Genomic DNA, 21,822 nt, shown 5'->3' with positions numbered 1-21,822 from the left:
CAACAAATATATACACTCGTGTACATTCAAACACAATAATTGGGCATACATGGCAAATGCTAGTTCAACAATTTACGTGAGCAGATTACATACAAAGTCAATGCAAAGACGCCATCAGACTATGGATCAGACGAGTCCTCGCGCGGTGGCCGTGTCACTGTTTAGATTGGAAATTTCCTAATGATTTACAAGTAGTTGAAAACATTAGATATATTGGTAGTAATCAGCTGGACAAAATATATAACACTAGCCTAGTGGTTTTTGGATATTTTACTGCAAATATCTTACAATTTGTACCTTTAATATTGTGAGAAAATAATTCATTCTTTCATTAATACATTGAGTGAGTTGGACCCATGACTCTGGATTCTTTAATCCTCTCCTAGTTACTGGACATTAGTTGTGTAAATAGTCCTCTAAGGTTATTTAGAACTGTAACAGTAATCAGTGCATACTACAGCCTTCAATACACCTCATTTTCTGCTTTCACACTTGGTTCGATGGCTTGGTCCGAGCCCGAGTTCGATTGCTTCCGCTGCCCCCGCTGGACTGCGTTCACATTATTTTATTTGGGTCTGAACCACAGTTCGTTTGCGTCATCAAGCCAGCAGCTGTTTACCTGATTGCTTACCGTATTTTTCTGACTATAAGTCGCACCTGAGTATAAGTCGCATAAGTCCAAAAATACGTCATGACGAGGAAAAAAAACATATATAAGTTGCACTGGACTATAAGTCGCATTTATTTAGAACCAAGAACCAAGAGAAAACATTACCGTCTACAGCTGTGAGAGGGCGCTCTATGCTGCTCAGTGTAGACTACAGGAGCACTGAGCAGCATCTCTGGCAGCATAGAGCGCCCTCTGGCGGCTGTAGACGGTAATGTTTTCTCTTGGTTCATGTCAAATTAAATTTGATAAATAAGTCGCACCTGATTATAAGTCGCAGAACCAGCCAAACTATGAAAAAAAGTGCGACTTATAGTCCGGAAAATACGGTAGTAACAACGTCACAGGAGAAGGCGGCATATGCATAAAATAGTTCTCTGCACTTTCATGTATTAATTTTTTTAACAGTTAGATTTGTTTAGTTCAAGTTCAAGTTCAAGTCTGCTTTATTGTCAATTCTTCCACATGTACAGTACATACATACAGAGAATCGAAATTGCGTTACTCTCAGAACCCCGGTGCACACAGATAACATTAACATTAAAGCCTAAAAATCTAGATCAAAATATAAAATGTAGATACAACTATACAATATGGGAATGTTAAAAAAAGACATAATATGGTGTATTTTTGGAAACACACTCTTTAAGTCAGCATGGTTGAAATCCCCAGCTATGATGAGAAAAGCATCGGGGTGTGCTGTCTGCTGCTCACTGATGTGCTGGTACAGTTCATTTAGTGCGTCATTCCTGTTGCTGATAATGTTGAACGTGGGAATGTACACCGAAATGAGCAGTATAACAGTATATTCCCTCGGCAGATAGAACGGCCGGCACTTAATAATCATAAACTCCACCAGGGGTGAGCAGTGTTTGCAGATCACAACAGTATCGCGGCACCACGCATCATTGATGTAAACACAAAGCCCGCCGCCGCGGTTTTTACCTCCCGCGACGAGAGCTCTGTCCGCTCGATAGCACGTCAGCTGGTCGAGCTGAATAGCGCCGTCTGGAACGCTGTTGCTGAGCAAAAGCTTGGGTACAAAACGGCAGTTATGTCTGTCTAACAAATGTACTGCAAATGATCTAAAGAGTGCTGAAGGCAAACAGAAATGAGATATACAGCTCTTTGTTAGCAAAGTGTCGGTCACACTAATCAGGAAAGTGAGTGAAACACATACACAAACACACATTTTTATTAAGTAATACGTCATTAATAGCGGTTCACTTCATAAATTTAGTACGATTGCATTCGCATCAGCAGTGAACCGTACCATAGTTCACTTAAACCATACCCCAGACCACTCTTTTTAAGGGTTAAAGGTACACGGACTGGATACTATGCAAACAAGATTCTTTTTTTCAGTCAAAGTCAAAAGTCAAAGTCACCTTTATTTATATAGCGCTTTAAACAAAATACATTGCGTCAAACCAACTGAACAACATTCATTAGGAAAACAGTGTCAATAATGCAAAATGATAGTTAAAAGGCAGTTCATCATTGGATTCAGTCCAGTCAGCTTCATTGATTGGAAAGGTTTTTGCAAGAGGACATAACTCACACTAGTCACTAATGAAAAAAAAAAAGTTTTTTTTTGTTCATGCTACTAAAATAACTAATTGATTAATTGATCTTGATTTTATAATATGATTGAGTAGTGGATGAAGGGATGGTTTTGAACCAAATTGTTGCTTTCAATTCAAGTTTATGTCTTTGTAGACTTTCAGACTGCAGTATCACTGAAGAAGGTTATAAAGCTCTGTCTTCAGCTCTGAGATCAAACCCTTCACACCTGATAGAGCTGGATCTCACAGGAAATGATCCTGGAGAATCAGGAGTGAAGCAGCTCAGTGATTTACTACAGGATCCAAACTGTCAACTCAAGACACTGAGGTGAGACATGATGAAATAATGCTAAATAAATGATACGCATGTGAATTATTTGTATTATATAGAAAATGTATTATTATATTGTTTTAAAGTGTATTATTGTATATTACATTATTTCACTAATTCAGTAATGTACACAATTTGTTGTTGAAAATGATCAAACTTTGAAGATGTGATGCTGCAGCTGCTGCTATTTTGATTATAAATGTCAGCACAGTTTAGTTGTATTAAAAATTACAGACATTTTGGGTCACTAGATGTGCTGGTGTTCAGTAGTTTGGTGTAGAGATCGACCGATATGGGTTTTTCTATAGCCGATGCCGATGTTTAGAGGTCTGGGTCAGCCGATGGCCGATATGTGCCGATAAGTCAATCATTTACATAAGTTTTAGAGCATTTATCAAGTAGAATTTGTCAAGTTTGTTGGAACATAAATGTAAACTTAAATATACTGTAGGAGCCATAAAGCTATTAATAATGTTACTTAATGTCACGGCTGTATGTAGCTAGGGTCTGTACTTCCCCCTGTGGTAAAGGGAAAGAATTGCACCCCTTTTGGGGACTTCCTGAAGGTAGCCATCTTAAACAGGAAGTGATGTGGCAAGGGGGAAGGGGGAAGGGGGAAGGGGGAAGGGAGACAGTTTTTTGACCTACATTACACCACACTGTTTGTTTTTGAATTAAGAGTTTTGTTTCCAAGTTTTCACCTTTTTGTTACAATAAATTTCAAGTCTGGTTAAAACAGGTGTAGCGTCAAACATACTTTCCCTCATGGAAGTGGCTTAAGAAGGAAAGGAAGCCACTACATTAAGTCAAAAAACTCCCAAGAAGGACATACAGGCATGCGGTAGGCCCAGTGAAGGCTACATTCAGAATGATCAAGCCATGTGTGGCAGGCATCGACAGCTTTCGAAGGATTCTGAAACTCATCCAAAGCGTGAGTAAACAGGGGGGAACTTATTTCTAAGAGCTGTGGTTATGTACACTGTACAACGTGTACATTGTGGCCTGTTGATTCTATGGAAAGCTGGATACTTGATTGTGCTTGTTTGTGTCAAACATGGCTGATGAAATGTCCAAAAATGAAAAGGATAAAATTGGACAAAGCATTGGATCCCTCAGTTCTATGCGTAGGGGAAAGCTTGGTGTCTGCACACGTAGGATGAATGAAGTAAAGGCTTTGCTTGCTGATGGTTGTGATGTAGAATCAATAAAAAGAAGTGCAAGAGAATTTAAGTCTGCCCATAGTCTTGTGCAAGAACAACTATCTGATGATATCAGAGAAAATGAGCGTATTGACTGGTTTGAGCCTAAAATGGCTACATTTGAGAACTTTATGAGTGAATATATGTGGAAAAATGTTCAAAAGTGTTCCACAAACACTTATCGAGCCAAGTGATAGCATTTCGAATGTGTCCAAGAGGTCACATAAATCTCGTAGTTCTCACAGCTCAAGTATATCCTAATCGGTATCATCAATGAGGATAAAAGTAACTGCTGATAAAGCTTGCTTCTTGCTCGCAAAGCTGTATTAAAACAAAAACATGCCCTTGAAATGGAAAAAGCTGCTTTGAATATGAGACTGGAAACAGTAAATTTGGAATGTGACATAGCTGCAAACGATGCTAAACTGAAGGTCTTTGAAGACTCTGTAACAACAGCAAGTCCAAGTTTACAAGTTCGATCTGTTAATTCCCAGCAATCTTTTGAACCTAAGGGTGAAATGAATGAGTATCTTGAAAAGTACAGCGCCGTACAACGTACAAAAAGTACAACGAAACAGGATCATACATCATCAGGACCCTCGTCATCTTTTGAATTTGTTCAACTTGGAGCTATCCCGAAAACTCAGTTGCAAAGAATGTTTCAACATCCAAAACTCAACCAAGTAGCACATCAAAAGTCCAATGTTGAGGAGGCGACAGCAGCAACATCTGATAGTCCTGCTACAACTTTTCAAAAACCATCTGTTAGTTTTCACAGACGTGGGGCTTACAAATATGAATCTTTCGAATGTGGTGTGGAGGCAAAATGACATTGCTGAACTTCTGGTCTTGAAGCAAAAGCACACTTTACTCCCATCTAGTGAAATTCCAGTGTTCGATGGAGATCCACTAAATTTTCGCCCTTTCATGCAAGCCTTTGAACATGGCATAGAAGATAATACAGACAATAATAGGGATAGACTTTACTATCTGGAACCATTTACTTCTGGCCAGTCAAAGGAACTTGAAGGGAAAAGATACAAAGGATACTAGAAGGGGTTGTGGTGAAGCTAAGAAGCTCCTCAAATGTCATTTTGGTGATGAAGTGAAAATCACCAGTGCTTATATGGAAAAGGCCCTGGGCTGGAGTAATATCAGGACCGATGATGGAAAGGCCCTTAGTGCTTATGCACTTTATTTGAGAGGCTGTTGCAATGCTGCGGAAGACCTTCCTAACATGCTTGATCTTGATTTGCCTTCCAATCTTAAACAGATTATATCCAAACTCCCATATAAACTACGTGAAAGGTGGAGAAACATAGCATGTGACATTCTTGAAAGAACACACAGTAGAGCCAAATTCCAGGACGTGGTTGCCTTTATTGAAAAACAGGCAAAGATACTTCAAGACCCTCTCTTCGGCAATATTCTAGACACTACTTCTGCTAAAAAGGGCATTAGGGCCGAGACAGAGTCTCGTCCTTTCAAGTCCGGGAGTAAGAAAAGCTTTGCTACTTCCATATCACCACTGATAACCAGTATGAAAGAAATAAAGATCCATGAGGCTATAGGTGTTGCATTACAGGCTCCCTGCTTGTTCTGTTCTGGCAATCATGCATTGGAAGCATGTCGTCAGATAGCGTTAAAGCCTCTTGGAGAGAAGATTGATTTTCTAAAGGGAAAACAATTACCTTTAGAATGCTCCAAAGCTTATAGAGCCATGGAGGGTCATTAATAGTCAAGAAGACGGACCCTATGCAGTCCTAACTCGATTGGGATGGCTTATTAATGGACCATTGGGCAGAAGCCCATCTATAAGCAGAAATGAACGACTAAAGGTGTCCTGTAATAGGATTTCAATTTCCAGCATGGAACAGCTCATCCTGAGTCAGCTGAATCATGATTTTCCTGAAAAGGTATGTGATGAGAAGTCTGAGTATTCAGCCGAGGACAGGATGTTCCTCAAAATTGCAGCAGACTCTGTTGTTAAACAAGATGGTAACTATCAACTTCGACTTCCATTCCATCAAGAGGAGGTTCACCTACCTAATAATAGAATGATAGCTGAACAGAGAGCTAATACCCTCATGAAGAGATTCCATAGAGATGACATGTTATTTGCTGATTATAAGGTATTCATGGGTAACCTCTTGGATAAAGGGTATGCCGAAAAGGTGACACTAGATCAGCTGTAAGGAAAATTCGGAAGAGTATGGTACATACCCCATCACGGCGTGTACCACAAGAGGAAAAAGAAAATTAGGGTTGTATTTGATTGCAGATCTTCATTTCAAGGCATATCCTTAAATAAAGAGCTTCTACAGGGACCTGATCTCTCTAACAGTCTCCTCGGAGTTATCCTTCGATTCCGTCAAGAACCCGTGGCAGTTATGGCGGATATTGAAGGAATGTTTCATCAGGTTAAAGTCACACCTGAGGACGTTGACTTTCTGCCGTTCTTATGGTGGCCTAACATTGACATTAGCCAACCATTGGCAGAATATCGGATGTTAGTTCACCTCTTTGGTGCCATCTCTTCACCTAGTTGTGCAAACTATGCACTCAAGAAAACGGCAGAGGACAACGAGAGCAGTGTTGGTAAAGAACTTCTTAGTACCATTCAAATTAACTTCTGTGTTGACGACTGCCTAACTTCCTTACCAAATGAGGATGCAGCTATTGCCCTGATTCAAGACTTGACAGCGGTCTGCGCCACTGGCGGATTTAGACTGACAAAGTGGACAAGTAATAGTCGCTCTGTCCTAGCCTCAATTCCAGTAGAGGAGAAGGCCAAAGACGTGAAGCCATTAGATCTTGATATTGATAAACTCCCTGTGGAAAAAGCTCTTGGAATTAAGTGGAGCACTGAAACAGACTCCTTTTTCTTTAAGGTTAACTTAAAGGAGCAACAGTCCACCAAGAGGACTATTCTTTCTACTGGGAATTCCATCTACGATCCAATTGGGTTTCTTGCCCCATTGATTCTTCCTGCAAAAAGAATCCAACAGGAACTTACTTAACTAAGGACAAACTTAACTAAGTATTCGCAGATGTATCAAACAAGTTACGGTAAAATAAAATCTGGCCAGCTACATCACTTTAGTGATGCGAGGGAATCAGTGTATGGTACTGCTAGTTACCTGCGTCTTACCAACATCAGTGGTGATGTTCATGTGGCCTTTGTATTGGGCAAGGCCAGAGTTGCTCCATTAAAACCTGTAACTATCCCCAGGCTTGAGTTTGCAGCTGCTGTCCTTGCTACATGTGTTGACAGGATGCTAAAGAGAGAAATTGAAATTCCACTCACAAAGTCTGGACAGATAGCACATCTGTCTTAAAATACATCTTTAATGACACAACACGATTTAAAACATACGTTGCAAATAGAGTTTGCAAAATACGTGATTTGTCTGAGAAAGCCCAGTGGCATTATGTGAATGGCTCACTGAACCCTGCAGATGCGGCATCACGCGACCTGTCAGTCGATTCCTTTCTTGGTTCAGAAAGATGGTGGAATGGTCCAGAATTCCTTTCATTACCTGAATCAAATTGGCCTTGCTTTCCGGAGGAGCAAATGACCATATCTTGTGACGACTCCGAGATAGTGAAAAGGGCTATGGCTTTTACTATAGTTTTAACAGGAGGCTCTGATACTGTTAACAAATTCATCGAGCACTTCTCTTCTTGGAATAGCCTCAAAAGGGCTACTGCATGGATTCTGAAGTTTAAAAGGATGCTCCGGATGATGAGCCAAAAACAATAAGATGCTCACTCAATTCTTCATCTACAAAGCATTGATCCTCATTATTCGGCCAGGTCCAATGACAGGAAAGCTGAGAGCAAAACTCAATTTGGAGATATAGAGCTTTCAGTGGATGATCTTAAGCAAGCAGAGAAGGCGTTAGTATGCTTTATCCAGCAACAGACATTTTAATCGGAAATGACGTCTCTGAGAAAAGGACATACTGTTAAGAAAACTAGCAGTATCTACAAACTCGATCCTTTTCTGATGGATGGTATCCTGGAGTTGGAGGGAGGCTGCATAAGATGTCAATGCCTGAAGATTTGAAACCGCAAGTAATTTTGCTAAAGAATAGTTATGTCCACATTACTTTTAGACCACATTCATCAATCAGCAGGTCATTGTGGAAAAAATCAGATACTCTCAAAGCTTCGCCAGAAATACTGGATAGTTCATGCCAATTCCACTGCCCGGAAGCTAGTCAGGAACTGCCTGCCATGCAGACGTTGGAACGCACCAGTAATGGAGCAAAAAATGGCCAATCTACCTCTAAGTCGTCTAGCTTGTGAATCCCCTCCATTTACATGTGTAGGTACAGATTATTTTGGTCCAGTTGAGGTTGAACAACAAGCCTTTTATGAAGAGGTACTACAGATAGCACTCTGTGAAGTAGAGGCTATAGTGTGACGACTGGGTGAAGGAGGAGCTGGAAACAAGTGCGAGTTAAATGATTTAATGAAAACAAAACAAACAAACAAGAGTACAACACAATGCTGGGAAGACGACAATCCAAGATGGTGGGGAGACGGTGAGTAATCCGGATGGTGATGGTGAGTTGGCAGCAGGAGATGATGGCACAGGAACTGCGAGGAATCGAGCCGAAGATAAGTGGTGATGCTTGTGGAGGTGCGAAGAGTGGATGAGGTTCCGGGGGAAGACACGAACATCCAACACAGAACAACACAGAAGCATAAGACAGTTACCATACACGAATCAAACTTCTCACAAACACAAGACGTGAGACAAGCCAATATATAGGGAGAGAGTAATGAGTGACAGCTGCTGCTGATGACAATTAACGGAGACGCCCACAAACTAATCAGTGTTGACACGAAACACACAGACTTCACCACAAAGTGCCAAACACAGAGATCACGGTTTACCAACCGTGACATATAGTCAATGATCACCCTATTACCACCATTTCTGATGATATCACCGATCCCGAGCCTCTTACACCTAATCATCTCCTACTACAGAAAGGAAAACCGATTCTGCCACCTGGATTATTCATAAAAAATGACTTGTATTCAAGACGGAGATGGAGACAAGTCCAGTATATCAGTGATCTTTTTTGGAAGAGATGGACAAGAGAGTACCTGCCACTGATCCAAGAGAGGCAGAAATGGCATGAACTGCGAAAAAATCTTAAGACGGGAGACATAGTTCTTATAGTGGACGATACATCACCTAGAAACTCTTGGCCTATGGGATGGATCACAAAGACCTTGCCTGACAAAAGAGGACATGTTTGTCGTGTCTTGGTTAAAACAAAGTCCAACATACTGGAAAGACCTATTAATAAGCTATGTCTTCTTCAAGAGTAACCCTAAGAGTAACTTTTGTTGCTTGCAGAGTTGACATGCTCTCTTGATGAAGGTAACGATCACCACTTTTGACAATTTTTTGGGATATATTTTGAACCTTTTTTCTTTGATTGATTTTTCCATTGGACTATTTTTGAATCTCTTTCTTTGATTGATTTTTCTATTGGACTATTTTTGAATCTTTTTCTTTGATTGATTTTTCCATTGGACTATTTTTGAATCTTTTTCTTTGATTGATTTTTCCATTGGACTATTTTTGAATCTTTTTCTTTGATTGATTTTTCCATTGGACTATTTCAGAAACTTTTGTGTGTGTGAACATATTTAAAAAAAAATCTTGAAGTACATTGTAATATGTATTTATATGGCTTCTCAATATATGTATAATTTATATAATTACCTTTTCATCGTCAATTAAGGGGCCGGAATGTAGGAGCCATAAGGCTATTAAAAATGTTACTTAATGTCACGGCTGTATGTAGCTAGGGTCTGTACTTCCCCCTGTGGTAAAGGGAAAGAATTGCACCCCTTTTGGGATTTACTGAAGGTAGCCATCTTAAACAGGAAGTGATGTGGCAAAGGGGAAGGGAGACACCACACACCACACTGTTTGTTTTTGAATTAAGAGTTTTGTTTCCAAGTTTTCACCTTTTTGTTACAATAAATTTCAAGTCTGGTTAAAACAAGTGTAGCGTCAAACATACTTTCCCTCACGGAAGTGGCTTAAGAAGGAAAGGAAGCCACTACATATACATTTAAATAAATACAATTTTAGAAACAAAAATCTATTAAACTGAAAAATATAAAAAATTAAATATATAAAAAATTAAATAACAGTAGTGCTGCAAACACACTAGCAACCAGCAACATTTGTGTTTGGCATAAATGACACAGAAAATCTAAAGTGCATTCTAATTTCAAACTTACATAGCAGTCTGTTCATTATTAAAATAAAGTACAGTCAACCAAACATTTAAAAGGTTACACTGGTCAGTTTAAATAGACCGTAGTATACTGGTCCACTCTGCTGTTATGCCAAGGATGTTTTTGCTCATGTGAAGAGGATGATCTTTTCCGTCTAGTTTACATTAAAGAAATACAAAATATTATAGTTTAATATTCAGATACATTGCAAATATGGAAAAATTTGGATATGTGCAGAACGAGACGTGAGCAATAACCTCCAAATACATCTAGTCAAACCCGCGCTCGCTCGTCCTCATATGGATCGGATCATTTTTCGGATCAGCAAAAAAAAAAAAGGCCAAGACAAATAAACATACATTTTGTCTTTTTTATTAACATTAAATTATTAAATTAAAATATATGAAATCAACTTTAAGTGTACATGGCATAATATCTTCATGTTAACATAATAGCCGGACTTCTCATCTCCCAGTCTGCTGTGATGAAGTGAGCAGTTATCATCACAGAGCTCTCCGTCCCCCTGGACGTCCACCCGTCTGTCGTGAGCGCAACAGAGGATCCTCGGCATAGTTCATCCACAACTTTTTTCTTCTCCTGTTCATAAAGATCTGGCACAATCTTTTCGCTGAAGTGGGTGCGCGACTGGATGTCGTAACGTGGCTCTACACACCGTCATGGTTTTACACTCTAACCTCTTTCCTTCATCATTATATCTGACAGGGAAGCCAAAATGGGCGGGGCGTTCAAGCTTCTCTGTTCCTCCACTCGCCATGACCACTGAGTGTGGACTGAACATGCGCAACTTTTTTTTTTTCATAAACCAATCCGCGGGTCACTTGTGTGCCGAACCGAAGATATTGATCCGAACATATCACGGATCAATGTTGATCCGTTGCACCACTATTTGAAAACATTGCAGTTGCGTTTTAAAAAAACATTTAAAGAGGCGCATTCAGCGGTCTCCTTGACGGGAAACAGTCAACAAAGTAAAATGATCTCCAACGTATGGCGCGCTCTCTTCATTTTATCAAATTATCATAATTACATCTATTCATTTTACAGTCCGGCTACTAGCATTTTTTTCAGACTAAACCACCTAATTTCAAACTTACATAGCAGTCTGTTCATTATTAAAATAAAGTACAGTCAACCAAACATTTAAAAGGTTACACTGGTCAGTTTAAATAGACCGTAGTATACTGGTCCACTCTGCTGTTATGCCAAGGATGTTTTTGCTCATGTGAAGAGGATGATCTTTTCCGTCTAGTTTACATTAAAGAAATACAAAATAATATATTTGAAAACATTGCAGTTGCGTTTTAAAAAAACATTTAAAGAGGCGCATTCAGCGGTCTCCTTGACGGGAAACAGTCAACAAAGTAAAATGATCTCCAACGTATGGCGCGCTCTCTTCATTTTATCAAATTATCATAATTACATCTATTCATTTTACAGTCCGGCTACTAGCATTTTTTTCAGACTAAACCACCTTTAATTCGGGTGAGAAAGCTTTTTTTCCAAGTGGCTTTTGCACATAATAATAATACCACTGCAGACGTATTTTGCAGCATTAAGGTTATTAATTGATCGTTAATTTAAACGACGATCGATCATGGAAATTATTGAATATTAACATCCCTAAATACAAATGAGTTGGATGGAAAACTGGTTATTGTCTGCATCAAACCATGCTTCCGAACAAATGTGATTCACGGTTCTGGGCAGCTCCAGGACAGCTGTCTCTCCGAGCGCGGTGCTGTCTGTGAGCGGGGCGGAGTAACGGAGCCCTCAATCACGCTGCAGTGTTTGTAAGAGCTGTCAACTTCTCCACCCCATTTACAGAATTAAATTCTCTGACTACCTTTATCTCCCAGGACTGTTGTTGAATCTTCCAAAAGTTTTGGCTTGGGGTGTTTCACATGCAGCAGCAGCACTTTCCACCGCACCGATAACACGGGGCTGCCCGCCAACGTGCCTGACTTTAAATCGGCGCTACTAAACACTGATATCGGCCGATGCCGATATATAAAAAAATTACAAATATCGGTGCCTCAATTTGGCATTTGGTGCCTCAATTAAAACCCCTTACCAGTCACCCCAATTTTTTGGCGTGGAAACAGAAATGACATACCCAAAATAAAAAGGTTTCTGCTCATGATTCTTTCTGACTATATGCATAATCAACATTTGTTCACAAAGCTGACACTTCAAAGTTTACTGTTCAGGAATCAGAATCACTCAGACTGTTATGATAATAGAGATATATAAGCTCAAACATAAAAATAAAAATATTAAAAACATATTTTTGAAATGTATAAAAAAATTGTTGATGTAGGATATGAGTTTAAAAACACAGTAGCTAAAGCCACAAGTCTACCAAAGCTTCATGTGAAAATTTCATAATCGAATCTGTAAAACTATTGAAAAACTATCTGTAAAAATATATTCTAATATTTTATTAAGGTCATGTGTGTTTTTAGAGAAGGCTAATCAGATTGATTTATGGCACTTGTCATCTCTGTAAGATCTCACATGTAAACACTCCTGTGTGATTTGTCAGTGTTTTTGGCTATGGATACTCCCCCATTCATGGTTCTATTGTTCTCACCAAACGAGTCTTTCACACCTCCGCCAGGTATGACACATTATCCGCATTATTCTTTTATCATTATTCTTTTGCTTTTATTCCACCTTTATTAGCCTTTGTTGTGGTATTTTAGGCTTTACAAAGACTGAAGTGAGATAGCAGCTTGGTGGCTCAGTATGCATTTAGCCCTTATTTATCAATAGACTTACTATAAAAATACAACAAAACATTTTCTTACGACCTTACGTGAATTATTGTGAAAGAAATGCATTATGAAGAAGAAATGCACCTGCTATTAGTAGCATTAGAGCTAACGTTAGCATCAAGCTACATCAGACAATTTATGAAATTATTAGTACACTTTTACTCAAAACTCCCTTTGAACCCCGATCAGGGGCGCAGATTACGCAGGGGACTTGGGGGACGTGCCCCCCCCACTTTTATCATCATGGAAATTCGTCCCCCGCACTTTTTCGGGCAAATGTGTTTGTATAGAGGTTTTCAAGAGCTGGTGTGAATAAATATAGATTTAAACTCAAAGAGACAGGATAGTTTGCGCATGACCTGATATGTTTTCGGACCGAGAAGGCGAGATGAACATCACAGAGCGCTAATCTCTCCTGCAGTGTGTGTGTGTGTGTGTGTGTGTGTTTCATTCATACTCGAAACTGGAGGGGCTCTCCTGCAGAAAGTCATATCAGGAAACTCCTAATATGGGCAACAACAGCGTCCAGCTATCGCTGTATGAAAACAGTTATTTTCTGTTTTGTTTTTTTTTCAAGTCCAAAAAAATCTCCAGCAGGTGATTAATAAAGTATATGAACAATGCAGTGCTAATTGACATAGCATTTATTACAGTATATAAACTATTCTGCCTTATTATGTGATAAAAAAATTTTGTAGTATATAAACAAATCATTATTCTTTGTTATTGTCCAGCATTTATAGATTTCTAAGCCAATTAAAAGCTAGAAATTAGAGAAAATTTCAGAAATAATTCTGATATTCTGATTTGTTTCTAAAAAAACAAAAACAAAAACTTGTATTATGATAATGTTGAAAACAGCGGAGTATAATTCTTTCAGGTTTCTTTGATGCTCCAAAGAGCAGCATTTATCTGAAATAGAAATCTCTTGTAAAATGATGTCTTTATCATCAGTTTTGATAAATTTAAAGAATCCTTGCTAAATACAAGTATTAATTTATATCATTTATTTAACAAAACAAAACAAAAAATTATACCGACTAAGTTTTTGACTGATATAGTGTATAATGTTGCAAAAGCTTTTTATTTCACATAAATGCTGATCTGTGGATCCTTCTATTCATCAAAGAATGCTGAAATAAAATTTACTTGTCTGTTTAAATATTGATAATCAGCATATTAGAATGATTTCTGATTAATGTGACACTGAAAATTCACCTTTGATCACAGGGATACATTGCATTTAAAATATATTCAAATAGAAAACAGTTATTTTAAATAGTATAAATATTTCACAATATTACTGCTTTTGCTGTACTTTGGATCAAATAAAGGCAGGCTTCGTGAGCAGAAGAGACTTCTTTCAAAACATTAAAAATCTTACTGTTAAAAAACTGTTGACTAGTAGGCAACATAGATTACAGAAATGTTATATCGTAATGTTATATATATATATATATATATATATATATATATATATATATATATATATATATATATATATATATACAAAAATGTGTGTGTGTGTGTGTGTGTGTGTGTGTGTGATTTCTGTCCCCCTCACTTCTGAAAAGATGGCTACGCCCCTGACCCCGATCGAGTGTTTCTAATAACATCCTTTTGCGATCACGGGTGGAATTGGGTCGTTTACTGTTGTAAAATATGCTATTTATAGCCTTTTACATCGCTGCGCAAGTTAGCATTTCAGATGTACATTTTCAAATTTTTTTTTTTATAAAAACGTCCCAGATCTCAATAAAATCTCATACCAAGCTTTACTATCGTAATCGCGGGTTTATTATTCGGATATTTCGTGTGTACAGAGGTGTTTCAGTGTTGTTTTGGTCAGATATCATATGTCATTATATGTCAGGACTCATTAAGTTGTTTTACTCCATCTGACCCTCTGGAGAAAAGGGTTTCTATGTTAAATTCAGCTCTCCTATCTGGCCTGGATTTATTTGCTCCTCAGAAGTCACGCTGTTTCATTCGTACGTCCCGCTCCTTGGTATAATGAGGACTTGCGTATGATGAAAACATCTTGTCGCAGAGTGGAGCGTAGGTGGCGTATCTCAGGTCTGGCCGTACATTATCAAATGTGGAAAGATTGCTTACAAGCATATAAGGCTGGAATTGTGTCTGAAAGATCTGACTATTTTTCTAAAATGATTGATGACAATCAGGGTAATTCTAGACAGCTTTTTAATTCAATTAACAAATTGTTGAATCATAAAACTGTATCTCATGTTACTGCTTCTGATCATCTCTGTAATAAGTTTCTGGATTTTTTTGTCACCAAAGTTGAAAATGTTCGTAGAGATTTTTGTACCTCTACTTTACTGTCTTCTACTGCTGTTCATATTCCTTCTTATTCTGGTACTAAGTTGTCTAAATTCTGTACAATAGACTCTGTTTCAAAAATGAAAGCAGCCACATCTTTAATAGATCCCATACCATTTGGTCTGTTTAAATCATGTTTTGCTTCTTTGTGTCCCTTTGTACTGAGCATTATAAATGACTCTGTGTACTGGGGTTGTACCAACAGTTTTTAAAACCGCTGCAATTACCCCAGTGCCTAAAAAGTCAAATATTGACTATGAGAACTTCACTTATTTCTGTCCCATATCTAATCTCCCTTTTTTTGCTAAACTTTTGGAACGAGTGGTTGCTTCTCAGTTGATTTCTCATTTAACTCAGAACAATCTCTTTGAACCTCTGCAATCAGGCTTTCGTAAATTACATAGTACAGAAACAGCTCTGGTTAGGGTCACCAATGACCTGTTAATCGCCTCAGATTCTGGCTGTCTTTCAGTTTTAATCCTACTTGATCTCAGTGCCGCTTTTGACACTGTTGATCACTCAATTTTAATCACTCGTCTTGAAACTGTTTTTGGGGTTTCAAATACTACTCTTAATTGGTTTAAGTCCTACCTTTTTGATCGGAAGCAGTTCGTTGCCATGGGTGGATTTTGATCTGAGGTTAATATTGTGCAGTCTGGTGTCCCACAGCGGTCAATTTTGGGCCCTCTTCTTTTTAATATTTATGTCTATCCTCTTGGCCAGCTTTAGAGATCTCTTGGTCTAAAATTCCACTTCTATGCAGATGATCTATATTCAGATCTATATTCATTTTAGACCTAATGAAATTGTGCCTGTTAATTTTCTTTCTGAGTGTATTTCTAGGATGAAGGAATGGATGACGGATAATTTTCATTGTCTTAACAGTGAAAAGACTGAGATTATGCTTGTTGGTTCACCCTACCAGCTACGCAAATCAGAGCCGGTTGTTCTAATTCTTGATGGCTCAAATGTGGAGTTTCAAACAAAATTGAGGAATCTAGGAGTAATTTTTGATGCCAATCTAACGTTTGAGCCACATGTTCTGAATACTGTTAAAATTTCATTCTTCCATCTTAGAAATATTTCCAGATTGCGTCCAATGCTATCGTTTACTGTTGCTGAGAGATTGATAAACACTTTTGTGTTTTCCCGTATTAATTACTGTAATGCCTTGTTAGCTGGCGTGTCAAAAGCTACCTTAAACAGAATGCAGGTTTTACAAAATTCAGCTGCCAGAATCCTTACTAGAACTAATATACATGATCATATTACTCCCGTTTTGGAGTCTTTGCACTGGCTTCCCATTAGGTTTAGGGTGGACTTCAAAATTCTGATGCTCACTTACAAGGCACTGCATGGTTTAGCACCTCAATACTTGACATAGCTTTTAACTCCATATACTCCAAAATATGATCTTCGTTCTTCGGAATCTGGTCTTTTAACTGTTCCTTCAACTCGTTTAAAATCAATGGGAGACAGGGCTTTTTCTTCATTAGCTCCAAAACTTTGGAATTCTCTACCGATTGAGATTAGGCAAGCTAAATATTTTGGTATTTTCAAATCACGGCTTAAAACTCATTTTTTTAGGTTTGCTTTTAATTGATCTATTGTCTTTTATGTTTATTTTACAGTATATTATGTCTTTTTGTGTGCTCTATTTTCTTTCTTCTTTGTTGTTTTAATTGATTCTGTACAGCGCTTTGAGATGTACATTTAAAGGCGCTATAGAAAATAAAGGTTATTATTATTATTATTATTATTATTATTATTATTATTATTATTATTATTATTATTATTATTATTATTATTATTATTATTATTATTATTATTATATGATTAGCCTCAGTGCATCCCCTTGCACTGAGGATAATCAACGACTTGCTAACGACCTGAATGAGTTTTATTGTAGATTTGAAACCCCCAACACCCACTCTGACCATCTCCCTACACAACCATTAACACCTCCTGCAATCCCCCTCTCCATACCTACTGCTCTTAAATTCTGTGAAGATGATGTGCGCCAGGTCTTCAAGAAAAATAAAAGAAGAAAAGCACCAGGCTCAGATGGCGTTACACCTGCCTGTCTGAAAATCTGTGCTGACCAGCTGGCCCCCATCTTTTCACAGATCTTCAACAGATCCCTGGAGTTGTGTGAAGTGCCTTCCTGCTTCAAACGCTCCACCATAATCCCCATTCCAAAGAAACCCAAGATAACAGGAATTAACGACTACAGACCTGTGGCTCTAACGTATGTCGTCATGAAGTCGTTTGAAAAACTGGTTCTGGCTTATCTGAAGGACATCACTGGACCCCCTGCAGTTCACTTACCGAGCAAACAGGTCAGTGGATGATGCAATCAACATGGGGTTGCACTTCATCCTGCAACATCTGGACAAAACAGGGACTCATGTGAGGATCCTGTTTGTGGACTTTAGTTCTGCTTTCAACATCATCATCCCAACAACCCTCCAGACCAAACTGACCTAGCTCTCTGTTCCTAGCTCTATCTGTCAGTGGATCACCAGCTTTCTGACGGATAGGCAACAATTAGTGACACTGGGGAAATTCATGTCAAACAGCTGCTCCACCAACACTGGTGCCCCTCAGGGATGTGTTCTCTCCCCTCTGCTCTTCTCCCTGTACACCAATGACTGCACCTCTAAAGACCCCTCTGTCAAGCTCCTGAAGTTTGCAGAAGACACTACAGTCATCGGCATCATCCAGGACGGTGACGAGTCTGCTTACAGACAGGAGGTTGAGCAGCTGGCTGTCTGGTGCAGTCTTAACAACCTGGAGCTTAACACACTCAAAACAGTGGAGATGATTGTGGACTTTAGGAGAAAAACCCCCTGCAGTTTCCCCACTCACCATCATGAACAGCACTGTGACTGCAGTGGAGTCATTCAGATTCCTGGGAACCACCATCTCTCAGGACCTGAAGTGGGACAATCACATTGACTCCATTGTGAAAAAAGCCCAACAAAGGTTGTACTTCCTTCGCCAGCTGAGGAAGTTTAACCTGCCACAGGAGGTGCTGAAACAGTTCTACTCAGCCGTCATTGAGTCAGTCCTGTGTACTTCAATTACTGTCTGGTTTGGTTCAGCTACAAAATCAGACATCAGAAGACTACAGAGAACTGTTCGGACTGCCGAAAGGATTATTGGTGCTCCTCTGCCCACCCTTCAAGAACTGTATACATCCAGAGTGAGGAAAAGGGCTCAGAAAATCACTCTGGATCCCTCACATCCAAGTCACCCCATCTTTGAACTTTTGCCATCTGGCCGGCGCCTCAGAGCCGCAAATACCCAATTAAACTTATGCAAAAATGTGCAATATCCTTATATTTATTTGTTACCCCTCCATCCTAGAACATTCCTGCATCTCACTCAATCCTATTCCATTATCATTTATAGCACAATTGTTTATACACTTATTTATTTGCCAATTTGTAAATCTCCTGTAAAATTTTTTTTTTTTTTTTTTTTTTTTTTGTCTGTGTGTTGTTGTCTCTGTTACTGGAAGCTTATGTCACTAAAACAAATTCCGTGTATGCGCAAGCATACTTGGCAATAAAGCTCTTTCTGATTCTGATACCAGAACAGCAAGGCACAAGAATAGTTTCTTCCCCCAGGCAATCTACCTCATGAACAGTTAAATTCTCCCCAATTATGCTTATAAATGTGCAATATCCTTATATTTATTTGTTAACCCTCCATCCTAGAACATTCCTGCATCTCACTCAATCCTATTCCATTATCATTTATAGCACAATTGTTTATACACTTATTTATTTGCAAATTTGTAATTCTCCTTTTTTGTAATGTTTTTTTTTTTTTTTTGGTCTGTGTGTTGTTGTCTCTGTGTACTGGAAGCTTATGTCACGAAAACAAATTCCTTGTATGCGCAAGCATACTTGGCAATAAAGCTCTTTCTGATTCTGAGATAACTACCAGGAAGTGTTCACGAACCACGTGACACGATCTGACGCTGTCCGGTTTTGGGACTGTCAGATTGACAAGCCGAAGGACCAGAATCTGTCTGGGTCACAGCTCGAGTACACGGAAGCAAACACACAGAGACGGCACTGGGAGAGGTTATTTATCATCAGATCGCGCAAATCAATGGAAAATGAATATAAATTATGATTCTGTCTGAAGAAATATGGAGTAAACATCAGTAAATATATCTCCGCACATATGCATCTTTGGACTATAAATCCTTATTGAGCTGTTCAGTGAGTCTATGTGAACACAAATAAACCGCTGCAGACGTGACTGAATATCAATGAGTGGTGAATTTCTATTCAAAATGTGGCATAATACGGATTTATTATTTTGCACTCCTGACATAAATTACTAAATAACTGTCACTACACAATGTTTTATCAAAATATTGGTCAAATATCGAAGCTAGAGTCTTTAAACTTTCAATTGATGCACAGTTTGTCCAGATAAAGTAAAAGTGATGTTTAACGTGCTGTGAAAGTGAAACAATAATAAACTGGGGCCGTCGGCGATGTTTGCATGTAAAGGAGTTTTAACATTTATGATTGTTATTGTGGACATTTCTCATGAAAAAACATTCGGTGTGATTTATTATCCTGATTGTTTAAATGTTACTGAATGCACTGTAAATTAATTTCCATCAAGCTCAGATTCACAACACTGTAGCTACTACAGCAGATCTACCACAGACCACAAACATGAGATGTGTGTCAGGAGAGGATCAGTGATAACAAACACACACACCTGTCTGAACCTGCAGTTCCTCTTATAATGAGCAGAATGAAAGTGACGTGACATTCAGCCAAGTATGGTGACCCATACTCAGAATTTGTGCTCTGCATTTAACCCATCCGAAATGCACACACACAGAGCAGTGAACACACACACACACTGTGAGCACACACCCGGAGCAGTGGGCAGCCATTTATGCTGCAGCACCCGCAGTTGCAGTTGGGGGTTCGATGCCTTGCTCAAGGGCACCTAAGTCATGGTATTGAAGGTGGAGAGAGAACTGTACATGCACTCCACCCACTCACAATTCCTGCCGGCCCGGGACTTGAACTCACAACCTTTCAATTGGGAGTCCGACTCTCTAACCATTAGGCCACGACTTCCCATCGACTGTAATCCCAGAATTACTGTTGCATCAACACAGACATCAGTTAAATAAAACTATCCAGAGATGGTCTGAACCCAGATCATGTTCTCTGTTAGTGGATCAGCAATCCAGTGTTTGGTGAATTCTGCTACATAATAATAGGAAGAGCCGGCATTAAAAGATCAACTAAATATATCACTATGAATGCTTAGCTGTCACAAGCTAGTTATCTCTTTGCTAAATTTCCTCATCTCCTGCTTAAAAGCCAGAAAGATCTTCAGATTTTTGAGAATCGTAAGCTTTTGCCCCAGAGTTTTTTTTAATTAATTTACTTTTGGCTTTTGACTTTCTTAAAAATATTTGTATATTTAAATGTTCAACTGTTTTAACTTGAACTTGAGCTTTTCGTTACAAACAATGTTTGATGATCTTTAAGTGTTTTGTGATGCCATGTACATTGAATTGATTGCAGCTTCATCTTCTCTTCTGCAGGTTTTTGGGTCCTGCTGCAGATGAAGGCTGTCAGTATGTGACTGGAATTGTGGGTAAAAACCCGTTACTCCTGAGAGAGCTGGATCTGAGTAGACATGAACTAGGACACACAGGAGTGAATCAGATCTCTGCTCTACTGCAGGATAAACACTGTACACTCAACACACTGAAGTGAGTATCTTACATCATTTCACATGTTACATGACTAGTAATGTTATAGTCGTCTGTTTTAATTCTCATTTGAGTCTGAACCCACGTTATAAAGCTTGGAAGAGCCAGGACATTTTTTAATATAACTGATTATATTTGTCTGAAAGAAGAAATTCATATACATCTAGGATGTCTTGAGGGCGAGTAAATCATGGTGTAATTTTCATTTTTGAACTATCCCTTTAAGTGAACAGGGGTTGGAGAAAATAATGTGAACCCATTAGAAATAGCCAGTGTAATGAATTAACACTTCCTAGTCATCGGGAAGAAGGAGGCGGGAACCGGCGGACAATCAAAATGAACATTTTAATAATTTCAAAATAAACACAAAACAGCGCACCAGCCCCTCAAGGACGACTGGTGCTCGCAAATAAAACCAAAACACAACTAAAATCCCAGGCCTGGTCCTCTCTCGTCCTTCACTGTCGTCGCTCCAGTTTTATATCCTTCCATCTCCTCCATGTCCCTCGGCCCGCCCCACTCGTCACAGCCAGTATTTTATTAATGTGTTTACCATCTTTTGCCTTTAATACAGATTACGATTTTCTAAAAATAGATTCATACAACTTTTGAATAGACTTCAGTTAAATTCTGTCTCTAACATCTTCTGTGACTGCTGAATGTGATCATGTTTACCGACTACAAACCGAGCATTGAAGACTAATTAAAAATAAAAAGTATATGTGTATGCATGTTTCTATATTTAAATGCAATTTGATAAAGGCAGGGTCAGTCTGGTTTCCACTGTTACTTCTGGGGCTTGATCCGTCCAGGCTTCCTCTGGGGCACTGACACGTCATCGAAGTATTATAGTCCTTTACCACGACACAAACTCGTCAACACAAT

The 21,822-nt window shown here is 38.8% G+C and overlaps 1 protein-coding gene across 1 annotated transcript in view; it reads left to right on the top strand.

Moving 5' to 3' along the window:
• Positions 1-2,314: 2,314 nt before the first annotated feature.
• Positions 2,315-21,822, top strand: part of LOC132159418 (ribonuclease inhibitor-like) — a 32,890-nt gene continuing 13,382 nt past the window's right edge. Inside the window, exon 1 of the mRNA XM_059568924.1 lies at positions 2,315-2,560. Within this exon, the coding sequence (XP_059424907.1) occupies positions 2,337-2,560 (224 nt within the window). The 5' untranslated portion in view covers positions 2,315-2,336. The remainder of the gene's footprint in view (positions 2,561-21,822) is intronic.

Source organism: Carassius carassius, chromosome 16 (genome assembly GCF_963082965.1).
Source record: "Carassius carassius chromosome 16, fCarCar2.1, whole genome shotgun sequence".
Taxonomy (NCBI): Eukaryota; Metazoa; Chordata; class Actinopteri; order Cypriniformes; family Cyprinidae; genus Carassius; species Carassius carassius.
The sequence above is the reverse complement of the archived record's forward strand: the minus strand, read 5'-3'. Positions and strand labels throughout refer to the sequence as shown.